At 45.1% G+C, this 16,816-nt stretch overlaps 1 protein-coding gene across 1 annotated transcript in view; it reads right to left on the reverse strand.

The window, feature by feature from the left end:
- ETFB (electron transfer flavoprotein subunit beta) overlaps positions 1 to 16,816 on the reverse strand; it is a 510,595-nt gene that overhangs the window by 262,553 nt on the left and 231,226 nt on the right. Inside the window, exon 4 of the mRNA XM_086929920.1 lies at positions 14,115 to 14,177. Within this exon, the coding sequence (XP_086786046.1) occupies positions 14,115 to 14,177 (63 nt within the window). The remainder of the gene's footprint in view (positions 1 to 14,114; positions 14,178 to 16,816) is intronic.

A 16,816-nucleotide genomic window follows, 5' to 3' on the forward strand; every position in this document is an offset into this window, starting at 1 on the left:
CCCGAACGAAAACGATACCGGCGCCAAACCTAAAGACCTTTTGGTCTCGAGTTAAGAGAGTTAACAACTATCGGTTCCGACAGAGGGAACCGACACACATCCGAACCCAATGGCGGAAAAAAACAATCTGGGGATGGAGGCGATGCCCATGCGCACTGTAGTCCAGGGGAGGAGCCACCTATCTCGTGATACTTCGAAGACTCTTCCAGGACAACAATGTGCAATCATCCGGACCCAACACTAGGCGGCGATCTATGCACAGATATGAATTCAGCAGCCCACATGCCTCGAACCCAGAATAACGGTGACCCAAGCCCTCGTCAGCAGCCGGCTGGACTACGGCAACGCACTCTACGCGGGAATCCCGACCAAACACCTACAGCGGCTACAACACATCCAGAACGCCTCGGCCCGCCTGATCCTCAACCTCCCCCGACACAGCCAAATCACCCCCCACCTCAAAGACCTTCACTGGCTCCCCATCAACAAGAGGATGACCTTCAAGCTCCTCACCCATGCACACAAAGCACTCAACTCCGGACCAGCCTAACTGAACAACAGACTCAACTTCTACATCCCCGCCTGCCAGCTCCGAAAGACTCGCCCTCGCAGCCGTCCCACGAATCCAGCGTACCACCTCCGGAGGCAGATCCTTCTCCTTCCTCACTACCAAGACCTGGAACACCCTCCCCACTGACCTGCGACAGACCCAGGACCTGCTGACCTTCAGGAAGCTCCTCAAGACCTGGCCCTTCGAGCAGTAGCCTATTCTACAAGACAGAGGACCCTAGTAATTTAGGATCATGGGAATGATAGACATATACTGAATAGTATGTATGACCTCTGTCCAGCCGGACAGGATTTTATTCGTCAAATTTTCTGTATTGGTTCATATATTCAACATTTATACAAAAGTGGGCACAGCCTGTGACCCACAGGGGACAAGACAAAACAAGTGACAGAAAATTATGTAAAAGCGCACAAAGCGGTCTGTACTATTGTTCAGTATTACAGACTAGGATTCATTTAAAGCAACCCATTGTTCTAGACATTTCGTGAATTCAAACAAACATATGGTGCAGTAAGGTCGACGACGTTTCGATGCAGCTTGAAAATACATGCATCATTATCAGGACAAAAACCAATGTGTCATGTTTGTCTTGAGACTATTTCAACAGTTACATAGCCTCTATGGCAGTTTACATAATATTAAATAAACGTTTGAAAGGAGGGAAAAATAAGGGAAAAAAACATAAGCAAAAAAGTTTTCATTAGAAATTACTAGGCATGAATGCATTTTATATTTTTAGTTTCCACAAACAACAAGCGAGGACTTATTTGTGCCGTTGTGGAAATTTCGAGTGACCTGGTGAGGATTAAGAACTGTTTTAAGTTGTACTCCGTGATTTCCAGCACATGCTTGTTACCAGAAAAAAAGAGTGATGGCTTGCACTGTTCAGTGAAAGGACAATCACATTCAATATTTTTAAAAAAAGAAATACGGCGCAGTGAAAAGGACATGTGCTCTAGCCCGTGAGTTTGTTGGTTTATAAAAAGTACGACGCAGTGTTTACTGTTCGGCGCATTGGACTGTGTGCTAAGGCGGCTGAGGGGAGGTGGAAGTAATAGCCGGAGAATATGCGGGATTAATTAGTATACCTATGACTCTACCGGAACTTACTTAAATTAGTGGCTCCAGGCTCGCTGTTGCGGCGGTCCGATGCTTCCTCTTCGGGAATTCTAAGGAGGCAATTGGGCATAAATAAGCTTAAGGCATATGGGAGACGGCGCGGGGGAAGGGGGTGTGGCACCATGCCGTACTCACTTGGTGTGGTCTTGCTTGATGGCAGGACGGTTGGGGTTCTGGCGGTGATCGCTGCCGGAGTTGGGAGGAACAGAGTATTTGAATACTCACAATGGAAAAGGGACTTGGCAGGGAGGTACCGAAATGGGGGCGGCCATCTTAGAGTGGTAAAAGTGAATTGCCCAAAGTGAAGTGAAGATCCCCACCGAGACCAGGAAGACCGTCACCCATGGCCTCGTCACCAGCCGACTGGACTACGGCAACGTCCTCTACGCCGGTACCACCGCCAAGCTCCAGAAGAGACTCCAGCGGATCCAGAACGCCTCAGCCAGACTCATCCTCGACATCCCACATACCAGCCACATCTCCGGACAGCTGAGAGACACCTTCACTGGCTCCCCGTCAACAAAAGAATCACCTTCCGCCTCCTCACCCACGCACACAAAGCCCTACACGACCAAGGCCCGAGCTACCTCAACAGCCGGATCAACTTCTACGCTCCCAAACGCCACCTCCGATCAGCCAACCACGCCCTCGCCACCGTCCCCCGCATCCGAAGAGCGACTTCAGGAGGAAGGTCCTTCTCCTACCTGGCCGCCAAGACCTGGAACTCCCTCCCGTCCGACCTGCGCCTGACCCAAGACCACCTCTCCTTCCGGAAGAAGCTGAAGACCTGGCTGTTCGAGCAGTAGCGGCACCCCCCCCCCCCCCCAGCGCCTTGAGACCCTACGGGTATGTAGCGCGCTCTATAAGTGTCATTGATTGACAGTGAAAGTTTTGGTGACATATCGTAATATACATACAATTAGTTATTTGTTTGGAAAATCATTTATACTGTGTCACAGTTGGGTTGAACTGGTGGAAAGGAACTATTGTAAAGGATTTTTCATAACAAAGAGGTCCAATCCTCAACCCTGTTGAGCCCCTTTCGTAAACTGTCTGTTCTCAGGATCCAGTGCAACTCTTCCTTGTTCAAAATTTGCGAAATGTCTGCTCCTTGTGGGGGATCTTTGACCTGTGTAATCACAGTCCATGTAAAGTCATTTTCCGTGTGCCCTTTTTCCATGAAATGTTCTACAAGGGGCGCATTGGCAGTTTGACAGCGGATTCTACTTCTGTGTTGTCCCATCCGCAGCTTGATCTTCTGGCTCGTCTGCCCTATATATGTCAACATACATGGACATAAAATCGCATACACTACATTGTGAGAATTACAGTTTGTGAAGTGATGTCTCTCATATTTGATTGTGCAATAAGAGAAAGTTTTGCCTTCAATAGTTGAATCACAGGAGACACATTGACCGAATATGGCATGACCTTTGAGAGTAGGCAAGTTCCACATATCATTTATGGTAGTTCTGGTGTCAGGTTGAGGAAGTGAGGCACAGACCAGGTGATCTTTTATATTTTTTGCTCTTTTGAAAGCAAACATTGGTCGTTCCAAGTTAAGGACACCGGCATTTAGAACTGGCCAATGTTTTAGAACACTTTTCTTAATAGCATTAGATGCTGGGGAAAATGTGGTCACACAAGTGATTCTGTCCTGGTTACTCTTGATGCGGGGTTCTAGTAATGTCTCTCTGGGGCAGTACCATGCTCTTTTTAGTGAACGACGTACCAATTTCCGTGGATAGCCTCGTTGTCTCAGTTTGAGGCTCAGTGTTTTTGCTTCTGTGAAATAGTCCTGTTTGTAGTAACAGTTCCTACGTATGCGTAGGAACTGCGAATAGGGCAATGAATCTTTAAGGGCACGGGGGTGATGACGGGTGTAATTTAGTAAGGTGTTTCTTTCTGTGGGCTTACGGTGGAGACTTGTTATGAGTCGCCCTTCGGAATGTTTTATTTCGATGTCCAGAAAAGGCAAAGATTCCTTGCTGGTGGTCATGGTATATTTTAACCCACCGCTGTTATTGTTAAGCCAGTGTGAGAATTGGTTTAAAGAGGCCTCTGAGTCTGTCCAAATCATAAAGATGTCATCAATATACCTCTTCCACAGGGCAATGCCACTGTGGAAAGGGTTTGATGCATCCAGGATCGAAAGGTTCTCAAGGTGGTCCATATACAAAATAGCCAGGTTGGGGGCAAAAATAGCCCCCACAGATGTTCCACGAACTTGACCATAAAATTGTCCTTCAAAGAGAAAGACATTTTTGGTTAAGCATATCTCCAGCAGCTGAAGGATAAGGTTGGATGGAACATTATGGGGCCTAGGGCGTGTGTCTAGAATAGCAGCAATCACGCGGAGGGACTCAAATTGGGGTATATTAGTATAAAGTGATTCCACATCCAGCGTACACATGGTGCTGGATGTGGGATCAAATGGATGTTCTTCAATGAGGTTGATCATTGACATTGTGTCCCTGATATAGCATGTGGTTGTGGGGACAAAAGGCTTAATAAAGTGATCAATATAGTGTCCTAGTGGTTCCAGGATGGAGCCGCATCCAGAAACTATATGCCGTCCTGGAGGTTGTTCAGAGTTCTTGTGGATCTTTGGGAGGCAGTATATGACCGGAATTCTGGGAGCTTTTGTGTTAAGGAACTCAAATTCTTTTTTGGATAAGAAGCCGGTTTCTAAGCCTTCATTGGTGACTTCAGATATTAATTTCTGGATTTCAGCAGTGGGGTTGCGTGGCAATTTGCAATAGTGCTCATGATTGCCGAGTTGGCGCAAGATTTCTTTTTTGTATTGCTCAGTTTCTTGAATCACAATGCCTCCACCTTTATCTGCCGGTTTAATGACTAATGCTTGGTTGTTCTTAAGAGTGGAGATAGCATTCTTCTCTTGGATAGTGATATTGTAGGGAATAAAGGATCTTTTGTTTTCTAGTAGAGTCAGATCATTAAGAACTAGTTTCTCAAAAGTGAGAATTTCAGATGGGACCATAGCACCGGTGGGTGAGAATTTCGATGGAAGTTTAAATGGAGTGTTGGTGTGTTTCTGACGGCAAGGGTTCAGTAGGAAGTAGCTATGTAATCTTACCTTCCTGAAGAACCTTAGGAGTTCAGTCGAGCAGTAGCAGCAGCCCCCCCGATTCCCCCCCTCCGATTGATTGATGCAGGCTATGATATGGACAAATGCCTTATTTTGGTTCTTTGATATGGTATACGTAAATTACGGCAACAGCAGCTTATATGAGTGTTTATGTTTTAAAATTCATGTGTACCTTCACCTGATTCCCACTCCCCGGTCCACCCCGAGCCTAGCTCGTTGTTGTGGAGGGAGTTTCTTGCTTTCTCTTACTCACTTCCGGCAGAAGGGGGAGCGGTCTAGTTTCCCACCGCCGCCTCACCTCTCATACCGGTGTGCTGGCTGACGCACAGCGGACGCGACGATGGCGCGCCGAAGTCGCGCCAAAGTCCAGCCCGTCTGCGCCCGTCCGCGACGGGCTGGGACCAGGGGCCATGCCCCTTGGTACTACACTCCCCGGTCCATCTCTTATTTACTCTAGAGAGGTCCTCCTTAGCCTCAGGACATCGCACTGTTCATACAGCACTCCCCTGTACTGTCATCTGGCCCCTATAACCTGTCCTAACTGTAACCTTTCCCTCTCTTCCCTTCCTTCCCTAACTAAGATAGCTACATGCAACCTCCCGCCATTTCAATCCAGGCCTATACACATTGACTCCCCCCAAGTATGCACGTTTATTAGCCTAAACTGCAGGTCACTAGTTAAACACAAAAGAGATATTTTTGATCTTCTTACTTCCTCGCAACCAGCGGCCCTATTTCTCACAGAGACCTGGCTAAAAGACTACTCCGGTCTGGACATTGCATCCGCCCTCCCTGCTAACTATACGTACACAGGTAAAAATAGAGTGGGGAAAGAGGGTGGAGGGATAGCTATAATTTTTAACAGATTATATTCCTGCAAATGGGAGGACCTTGACATACCTAACAGCAAAGCGGGTCACTTTAAACTTTTGTTATCTCCTAATTTTACCCTTTCTGGGATGCTCGTCTATCGTTCTCTGGGCCCAGCCAGTTCCTGGGCCACCGCCTTTCCTGAGCATATAGCACCACTACTTCAGAAGTCTACTAACTTCTCGATTATTGGTGACCTGAACCTACATTTTAACGACCCATCTTGCCCTATCAGTACCAACCTTCTACAGGACCTTGCAGCTCTCAACATCACCTTACACAACTCTGGCCCCACCCAAAAGGCAGGGAACCTCCTCGATCCCATCTTTTTAAACTTAGAAACTATTACGTACAGACCGTCCCTACCCATCCTATGGTCAGATCACTATATGGTAACCATCTCTGTCACTATTGGTTGTTCGTCCAACATCTCCTCTACCTCCACGGAACTCAGGCCAACCAGAAACTGGAAAAATTTGGACCTCATTAAACTCAATTCTTGTCTTGAGAATACCAGGCCCCTCACCGAAGTTACCAGCATTAAAGCGGAGACTGTTATTCATAGTTGGCTCACTCAAGCGGCCAACGTATGCTTACCCCAGCGAAAGCAAAAGCACAATCTACACCATCCTCCTGCGCCCTGGTTCACAGACTCACTGAAAAAAGAAAAAACTATCTGTAAAAACCTTGAGCGCAAGTGGCGCATACACTATGATTTATGCTCTAAGCAAACTTATAAGACCGCCTTAACCAACTATCACTTACTCTGTAAAACCGCCAAAATGGAATATGTCAATCTAACTATACTTGAAGCACAAAACCGCCCAAAGGCACTTTTTAAGGTTGTACAAGAACTTTCGGGCGCATCATGTCAGCCCAAAGCGCCTTGTCTAGAAGCCAAACAATGCAACTCCTTGGCGGAATTTTTTATTTCTAAAATCGACGCCATCTATAGCGACTTTGAAAAATCTATTCCCCCCCACCCCACCCCTAAATTACACAATCCTGTCGCTTTCTGTGATCCCGAGGCTCTAGTGGATATGCACTCTATACCCTCACAACAGAATAGCCTCCCTAAAGCACTTGATACAGCGATCTTCCTCGAACCTGAAGTCTCAGAGGAGACCAATTTGCCATCCGCACAGCAGATCTGTACTTGAGATCTCCTTAATAGCTCCACACTTCCCAATATCATCAGTAATATCAAATCTGGCTCCCCACTGGATCCACTTCCCCCACAAATTCTAAAAAATCTGGACACCCCCTCCCTTAATCTTATTTTGGATTTACTTAACTCCTCCCTCAGAGAAGCCATGGTACCTTCTACATGGAAACATGCAATGATTGTGCCCATACTAAAAAAGGCTAATGCGGACCCCAATAACCCATCCAATTTCCGCCCCATTTCTCTCCTCCCTGTTTTCTCAAAAATGTTGGAAAATTAACACACAACTTACCCTGCATGTTGAATCAAGAAATATCCTTCATCCATCTCAGTCAGGCTTCAGGTCCGGTTTTTCGACAGAATCTACCCTGTTGGGGGTTTCAGAAACCATTCGTTGCCGAGTGGATAGGGGGGAAACCGTGGCACTCATTTTGCTTGATTGGAGTGCCGCATTTGACACGGTTTCCCACCCCATCCTTATTAATGCCCTTAAATCATCTGGCATCACAGGCTCAGTCCTCAACTGGCTTGTTAGTTTTCTCTCAGACCGTACTTTCCAAGTATTCTCCCCTTCTTCAGCCTCTCAAACCTATAAGTCGGCGTATGGTGTCCCTCAGAGCTCCATTTCCTTCTTTTTAACTTGTATGTCAGATCTTTGGCTACGATTGCGGAACAAGCTGGGCTAACCATTTACTCATACGCCGACGATACCCTGATCATCTACTCTCTTTCGTTGGGGTCTCATTCTTCCCCCTCTTCCCTCTGCGTAGGGCTTAGTAACATCGCCACGTGGATGCACGAAAACAAACTAAAATTGAACGGTGGAAAACAGAGCTTCTTTTGTTTGGCCAGAATACTACTCTATGGGGGCCCCCAACATTGGCCCACGCAAATGGGCACCCTCCCCGTTCCCTCTAAAACAACACGGAATCTTGACATCATTTTTGATGACCAACTATCCATGAAGCACCACGTGGTTAAAACCTCCTCTACCTGCATCACCATCCTCAAGTGGCTCCGAAAGATCATTTGGATGCTTCCTCAGGAGACACAGAAAACCGTAGCCCAGGCCTTAATCACCTCTAGACTAGACCACGGCAACATTCTTCTCCTGGGGGCTTGCAAATAGGTGACCCGCAAATTACAGACAGTCCAGAACATGGCGGTTCGGCTGCTCTGTAAACTCCTCAATAAATCCTCCACTTCTAGTTCCCTACGTAACTTGCACTGGCTCCGTATTGAAGGCCGCACAAAATTCAAGGCTCTCTGCTTTATGCACAGAATTAATGCAGGTCGGGCCCCACCCTACCTCAGTACTTTGGTTCCTCAGTACTGCCCATCCCGTACTCTTCGTTCATCCAACCAGCACAGGTTTCAGGTTCCCTGAATTAAAAGAGCCAGAATGGGTGGTCGTTCCTTCTCCTGTCTTCCCCTATCTCTGCGTACCGAATCCTGCTACCTCAAGTTCCGCAGAGAGGTTAAAACGTGGTTATTTAACCAATAAACTCCTTCCTTATTTTCCAGTTTGCTCTCCCCCTTAATTTGGTCCTTAGCGCCGGGAAACCTCCGGGTAGCTGTGCGCTTTATAAACTTAAATATAATAATAATAATAATATTTATGAAACACGTCTATTTTATTTTAATAATGAGAGCCACTATGTGGCGAGGGGGCATTAATATTTAAATATTATGCTAATGGGGAGACCTGAAACGTCAATTTTGTGTTATAATATCTAATCATGGAGGGATTTAACAATTGAAATACGAGTATATTAACAATGACTAGATGCACAAAAATATACTGCTAGACTGGTTTTACATCTCTCCACAGTATTTGCATTCCGTGATGGCGGAATTGACCTCCACATAGTTTTGATCTACTTGATCGTTCTTACCTCCTTATTGCCGGACTAAGGTAAGGGGGGAGACAAGACTGGGACGGATAGATGACCTGAAGAAGACCGCGTGACCTGTTGAATGTGGGCACTATAATACGGTCGAGACATGTTGACTTTCGCAGTTTTAGGAGGGGTGTTTTAGGAACTTGATTTCCTTTATAAACACTTCCCATCCTTTATTCATTTTTAATCCTGACCTTGGAACCTATGAATAAAGGTTTGACAGGTATCTATGAGCCAGTTTTAATCTTTACTGCACCTTTTTCTATCACTTAACCCAGTCTTGGGCTAACACTTTATCTGTGATCACTGTTTGTCACTTTTGCGTTTGTCTCTTTTATTGTGTTTTGTGTTTACCCCTCCCTATGCTCCGCCCTGTGTGTGGCTATGCCAGGGCGTTTTGTAACAGACCCGATGAGGAAGCATGTCACACACATTTGTGTGTGAGTGAGGGAAGTTTTTCAAAACACATAATTGTGCCACTGCTTGTTTATTTATTCACTCAAGGTCTGGTTCTCGCTACCCCTTTATGAGTTTACATGTGATACTAGGGGGTTCGGGGTGGTAGAGTTGTTTTCGACCCTCTCCCCTTTTCTGTGAAGAATGAATTCTGGCAGCCCTCCCAGAAGATTTCTATTTGCTTAACACTAAATCGTCCCTAGGGGAAGAAAGGTGGTGGGGTGGTGGAAATTGTTAAACAACTTACAAATGACAAACTTCCCCCATTACCACTCCCTGGGGTGGACAACGTTGTGATTAAACTCGACTCTCCTGCATTCGCACTGCCATCAGTCCTGATGGACAGACTGCCGGGACATATGCAGAACTACACCCAATTTGTGGCTGCATCACCATCTGAGCTAGCCATGGACTTTGCAAAAATTCTTCTCGTTGGTGGCCGAATGAAGCCACCGGTGGTCAAATGGCACTAGACCTGACCAACCTGTTATCAACCCTAAACCTTGACCAACATATTTTTGTACCAACACACATTAAAGGTCACACCATAGATCAAGTCTGGTTTCCAATCTATTTATAACTAATCTTAACCTCTCCCCTTGTATACAGCCTGACCATCACCTTATTCACTTCACCATAAAAGAGCTAGCTTTACCTAAACTCCTCTCTCGCCCGGGCACTTTCGCTAGAAACTGGAATGGCACTGAGCTTAACTCGTTTTGTAACACACTGCTCCTGACGCCTCCTACTCCTACTGTGAACCTGGCAGGTTATGAGGAAGCAATAGCGGACTGGCTAACGAAAGCCAGCAACTCGCATTGCCCCCTGCGGAAAACACAGCCTACCCACCGCCACTAAGCTTTCAAGTGGTTCTCCGCAGAGTTGAAGGCAGCAAAACTCCAGCAGGCAGAATGTAAATGGCGAATCACTTGTTCGCATGAAAACAGAGACTTAGTTGTCCAATGTCTAAAAACATACCAAAAAGCATTCTTACAGGCAAAATCAACCTTTGTTTCTAACAAAATCCTGCATTCAGAAAAAAAGTTGAAAGTTACCTTCGAGACGGTCAGAGAACTCTCCAATCCTAACAGACGTTCGCTACCAGTGATCCCCACTCAAAATCTTTGTGATGAATTGAACATGTTCTTCATTGAGAAAATAAACCTTTAGCACTCTACCAGAAGATAGAAACCTAAGTCTCTTTCTGCATTTCCAGTCATCAGCAAAGAGTGTCTTTTTGAACTGAAGGCCACATTCAAAACAGGCTCGCACAATAAGATCTGTCCGCCTGATGTCAAAAAAACAATCTTTACATACTACCTGACATAGCGATTTCGCTCTTTAATTTATGTCTTACTCAAAGCAAGATTCCCAATTCTTTCAAGGAGGCAGTGGCACTGCCCCCCTTAAAATAACTGGGAATGACCCCACCATACTTAGGAACTATAGACCAATCTCCTTGCTTCCCTACTTAGCTAAATTACTAGAGTCTTGAGCAGCTCAACATCTTTGCTCCTTTCTGGAGGAGTCCGGTTTCCTTAACTCCCACCAGGCAGGTTTTCGTCCTGCCCATTCACCTGAGACAGTCATCCTCGCTGTTATGGATAATATGATGAAGGACTGTGGGACACTGCCCTTTAGTGATTGGATTCCTTTCTCAAGTAACAGACTTAGTCAGTCTCTCTTCCCCCTTATCGCTCTGCCAAGATTCATTTGGACTGTGGTGTACCTCAGGGATCATCCTTATCCCCACTAGCTTAACCTCTACATTAGTCCTTTAATACACTCCCTTCAGAAGAAAAACGTGAAAATATTTAAATATGCTGATGATATAAAGCGGATTTTTACCACTGACAACACCATTGAATCTAAGGCATTCTTTCAAAACACCAAGATTTATATCCAGGACTGGATGAATTTTTACCAGCTTAAGTTAAACTCCAAAAATACAAAAGTGGTAGTAACGAAAAATAACTGGATCAAATGGAATCCCTCCTTTTGGTCGCCCGAATTAGATTCTCCCCCCACGCCTAGGAGAGCAGTGAAAAGCCTTGGGAATTTTAATCGATGAGGATTCATCACTCAAACAACAGATTAGTGCCATTTCATCCTCTTGCCACTTTCAACTCAGGAAAATAAGAAAAATCAAGAGATATTTCACGGAGGAAGCGACTATTCAAATATGATCGTCCTCACGATATCACCGTTTGACTATGGCAATGTACATTACTTGGGACTCCACAGTTTCTTAAGCTACAGGCTGCAACTAATGCAAACGCAAGCAGCCTGGCTGATCTTCTGTCAGCTACAACACTGTCACACTAAACCGCTTATGAAAAAGCTACATTGGCTCCCAGTGGCCCAGAGGACTTTTTTGTTTTATTACTGCCTGCACTATTTTGAAGGCTCTTTACGGCAAATGCCTTGTTTTCGTATTTTCCAGAACTCAGTGCTATTCTCCAACTCGCCATTATAGATCGGCTCACCTCAATTTACTCACAGTGGCAAGAAGTAAAGGAAAAAGACTAGGAGGAGCCAGCTTTTCTGTATTAGAACCCCTCACATGGAACACTCTCCCTTCGGACATTAGATCAGTATTCAATTATGGGAATTTCAGGAAATTTTTGAAAACCTGACAGGTCCGACAAGACTATGTCGAACCCGGATGCTAGTTGTTGCCTTGCTGCCAGTGCCAAGAGACCTCATGGCTAACGTGCGCTTTATAAGATTGCTATTACATAACATGACATAACTCCTCTGAACCTCATAGAATATGCAGAGAGGCGGCTGTGGGCATCCACTTTCCCACTACAGTATAAAATCCTTCTGAAATGTCAAATCCTGTTTGACAGATCTGATGGGTTTACACATAACACTAGGGGTACACTAAGAAGGTACAGAACAAGCTGCCAAGACGATTCTGGAGTACTCACTGCCTAGTTGCTCGAAAATTCAGCTTTTGTTTTTACCAGACTTCTGTTTCTCCATTTAGCAGGGGTTTAGTGGTTGTCAAACTGGATTTTGGAATTAGATGTGGGAGGACACCAGGATTACTACAGCACACTCCCCCCACACACACCAAGCCCTCACAGCCCACGTTTAGTGTTGATAAAAACGTTTCCCATCTTGAAAATGCCCAAAGTGGGTAGGGTTGCCCTGGGAACATCTATCCCATTGGTTAGGGTGTGACCAGGTGCCATTCCCACCCACTAGTTCCTGTCGGCCATAAATGTGGCATCTCTATGCACCCACTTCAAAACACAGAGCAACCGGAGGAAGAACAGAACTGGACCTGCGGTGTGCAAAATTAGAGGAGACCTGAATGACTGGACCTGCTCCCTCCTTTACCCAGGACAATGAAGTGGGCTATAAGAGTCAAAGGATCCAGGGCAGGACAGACCGTAGCGGGCATTGGGCGCTTTCCCGAGAGGCTAGTTTTGCAGCATTTCTGATGAGTACACAAGAATAAACATAACAATTTCGACTGATCCAAAGCAACTGGCAAACTATAGGCCCATCTCCGTCTTCCCTGTCTCCACCACAATTTTGGAGAAGGAAGTCAACCGGCAAATGTCCCAATACCTGGAAGATAACAAAATATTACATCCCAGTCAATCAGGTTTTCGACCCCACTTTAGCTCTGAGATAGCGCTTCTGGAAATAGTGGAGCATGTCAAAAGCACTCTTGACAAGGGAGGCAAGGCCATTCTGATCATGTTGGACCTAACTGCAGTTATCCACATGGTGCCCCATTTAAAACTACTGGAATGCCTTCAAGTGATAGGGATCAGAAACATTGCCTTGAAATGGCTGACCTCTTTTTTGAGCAATCAAAGCTAAGAAGTATGGCTGCCCCCATTTCTTCGAAAGCTAGACCTCTGACTGTGAGCATACCCCAGGGATCTGCTATAAGTCCCACCCTGTTCAACGTTTACCTCACAGCTATGGCAATCTTGACAGAGTCAATGGGTGCAAAGGTAATTTCTTACACTGATGATACGCAGCTTTTCTTCTCCTGTGGTAAGGGAGAGGAGACGGACGGCAAGCTCATCTCTAAATGTCTTGCTAAGGTGTTTCAGTGGTTGGCCAGGCACCAATTGAAATCACGAGCGGACAACACGGAGATGCCCCTCCAAACTTGTTGAGAACTTGCTGGCCTAAAGATGAACCGCAGCCAGGGCCTCTTCAGAATTCTGTGAAGAATATAGGCATTAAATCTGACAGCACACTCTATTTAAAACTGCAGAAAGCTTTAATTTGCTCATACTTCAGCACTCTTCGTATGCTGAAAAGATTTATACCTCTCTTGTCCGAGATTGCCTACAAAAAGGCTATCCAGGCTCTAATCATGATGAGACTGGATTATGGGAATGCCCTTTATCTCGGACTCCCTGATTACCTTCGTAACAGACTTCAGTTGGTGCACAATTCAGGAACAAGACTTCTACTTAAACTTCCAACTAGGACTCACATGTCTACCCACCTGAAGGCCCTTCATTGGCTCCCTGTAAAAAAAGAGGGTGGAATTTAAGGCCATGGTATTAATGTATAAGGCCTTTCACAACTCTGGAGCTGGTCATCTCTGAGAGAAGATTCATGAATACACCCAAGCTGTGACTCTGCAATCTTCCTCCGTTCCCTTGGCAAGAGTGCCTTGGATCCACCAACTTAGAATGGGTGGTAGATCCTTCTCCTATCTAGGGCCGCTCACTTGGAATAAACTTCAGAGAATCCTCCGCATAGTGAGTGAGCTTGCTGTTGTCAAGAAGAAACGAAATATGTGGCTTTTCATGCAGTAAGTCTAGTTTTTTATGTTTGGTGCCTTAAGCCTGAGTGCCGGGACACTCTCTGAGTAGCTGTGCACTGTATAAATCGTTATAACATAACATGAAAATCAAAGGCCAATATACCCCAATCACACACCTGGGGCCAGTCCAGCAAGGCTGCAGTCATCTGTCCAGTTTGATTGCAGTCATCATCTATGGCCTAAAAAGGAATAAACACACAAATATGTCAATCGTTGGGAGATAGCTATGCATGGTTTACAGAAGCAAATGTGACAGAGAATAAAACTAATGAATGGATACCGTAAATTAAAACCAACAATTGCAATTATCAATCCGAAAACATTTTAAATGTTATTCCATCTTGGTAAGCAGATCAGTGGATGTTTTGAAGGTCAAGATTGGGCCACTGAGTAAGTAATAAGGTTTTATTTAACTAGCACCCGGGGCAGCCTCTGATCCGAAAGAGCTGCATGGTTGCATTCAGGACTAATTATGACAGAATACGATTCCGACAGGTTTCGGTACAATGGTAGAGTCTGTAAAAAACGAGTTACTTACCTGTACACTATGGTTCTCCAGTATTATAATTCATAGATTCACATGCTTGTATCTTCCCGTTCGTCATGGTGGGAGTCTCACGGTAACAGAATGACCATAGCAGTACCATAGAGAGAAACTTCATAGAAAATCCCATAGGGAATGACATAATTTGGTAACCAGACCTCCTTATTGTTTGGTCCAAAACTCAGCCAATCAGCAGAAAGCCCTGACATCACACTCCCCAGCAGAGCTCTTCTACCTCAGATTTCCAGCCCCAAGTGAGAGACATGGATATATCCGGAGGTAAAATGTTCTACCTGAGAAACGGGGAGGTGAGCGGGCGCATGCGAGTCTATGAAAGATAATACTGGAGAACCATAGTGTACAGGTAAGAAACTACTTTTTTCTCCAGTATTGAATCTTTCATAGATTCACATACTTGTATCGGAGTAGCAAGTAGTACATAAGCCTCGTAGCGTATCCAGGATAGAACCCTAAGAACTCTGGGCTCTGCTCCTAAACCTTGTGATGTAAAATCCATTGGACACCATCCAGAATTAACCACATCAGCGCGGCGCAGATTCCTGCGCTGTGCTGAACGTTCTATTGAGCCAACGGGCTCATGACGGAACGGTTCCGTCATGAGCACAGGCCAACCGACGCTCATAACGGAAACGTTCCGTCATGAGCATCGACGGGGTTAATAAATAATTTCTGTAAACTACGAAAGTGAGTACTAAACAGTACTAAAATAGTGCATAAATCAATATTTGTTCATAAACCACTATAATTATCCATATATCACACAAACACCGTGAGGCCCAATACTGTGAAAGTGGCTTTATTTCCAAAACCCAGCAGTGCCAGTTTCCATTTGTCTAACGCCCAGGTGTGATGCAATTAGTTAAAGTACGCCCAAGAGCACCTGTGCGCTTGTGTTCCAGTCTGTGATCAAGGCAATGGTGCTGAAATAATAGACAAATGGAAACTGGCACTGCTGGATTTTGGAAATAAAGTCACTTTCACAGTATTGGCAATCACTGTGTTTGTGTGACCTGTGTGTTTTTGATGGGCTGCTCCGTGCCCATTGTGTGAGGCCGCCCTGAAGAGTTTGGGGTTCCGGAACGGGAAAATGCTTTTCTGAATGTTTAATGGAGGAGCCTGACTCACTTGCGCCTTCAACCTACTAAGGAATGCCACTAGAGAAAAAAAAGAACGGCGCATGAAAGATTCAAACAGGACGATATCCTGTTATGATCGTGCAGTGAAAAGCTATCTTTCCTGAATGTAACATGCCATGAGAACATTTGCGGTATGTACAAACTCACCTTTTTAAAGATAACCCCACAGCAACAACAGTGCTTGTATTTTGAAATAATCACCACGAAGGACTTAACATCTTTGGGGTTCCAGCTTGCATTTAAAAATACATTTACAATGCACTGTGGGATTAGTAGTATGGTGATGTCAGTCACCTGATGCAATTTGTTAAAGTACGGCCAAGCGCACCTGGGTGCTTGTGTTCCAGTCTGTGATCAAGGCAATGGAAACTGGCGCTGCTGGATTTTGGAAATAAAGCCAATTTCACAGTATTGGGCCTCACGGTGTTTGTGTGACGTGTGTTTTTGATGGGCTGCTCCGTGCCCATTGTGTGAGGCCGCCCTGAAGAGTCTGGGGCTCTGGAACGAGGAAGAGTGTGTGTGAGTGAGAGTGAGTGAATATATATATATATATATATTTACTCACTCACTCACTCTCACTCACACACACTAACCAACAAAAACCCAGTTGTGCCAACAATGTACTTCATCCCGAAAATCCATAAGGATGAAAAAAAGCTACCAGGACGTCCGATCATAAGTGCAATCAATAGCATTCTGGAAAAAACCTCTGTAAATGTAGATTATTTTTTGCAGGACTATGTCAAGTCGTTACCTTCGTACATCAAGGACACAAGTGATTTTATAAACAAAAACAGGAATTTCACTTGGCATGAAGAATTTTTATTGCTGGCCCTAGACGTGTCCTCATTGTACACGAGTATCTCCCATGACGATGGAATCAATGCAATCAAATATTATTTATCTACTAGAGACCCGATCTACAAACAACATAGCGAGATGCTGACCTCTATGATAGAATTTTGCTTGTATAATTATTTCATGTTTAATCATTTATTATACTGCCAGATACAGTGATGTCATCAGTGATGTCATTTGAGATGTCATCAGTGATGTCACCGACCATGTCATGAATGATCTAATATGTGACATCATCAGCAGTGCATTGCGGGTGCGC

This window comes from Lissotriton vulgaris, chromosome 7 (assembly GCF_964263255.1).
Source record: "Lissotriton vulgaris chromosome 7, aLisVul1.2, whole genome shotgun sequence".
Lineage (NCBI taxonomy): Eukaryota > Metazoa > Chordata > Amphibia > Caudata > Salamandridae > Lissotriton > Lissotriton vulgaris.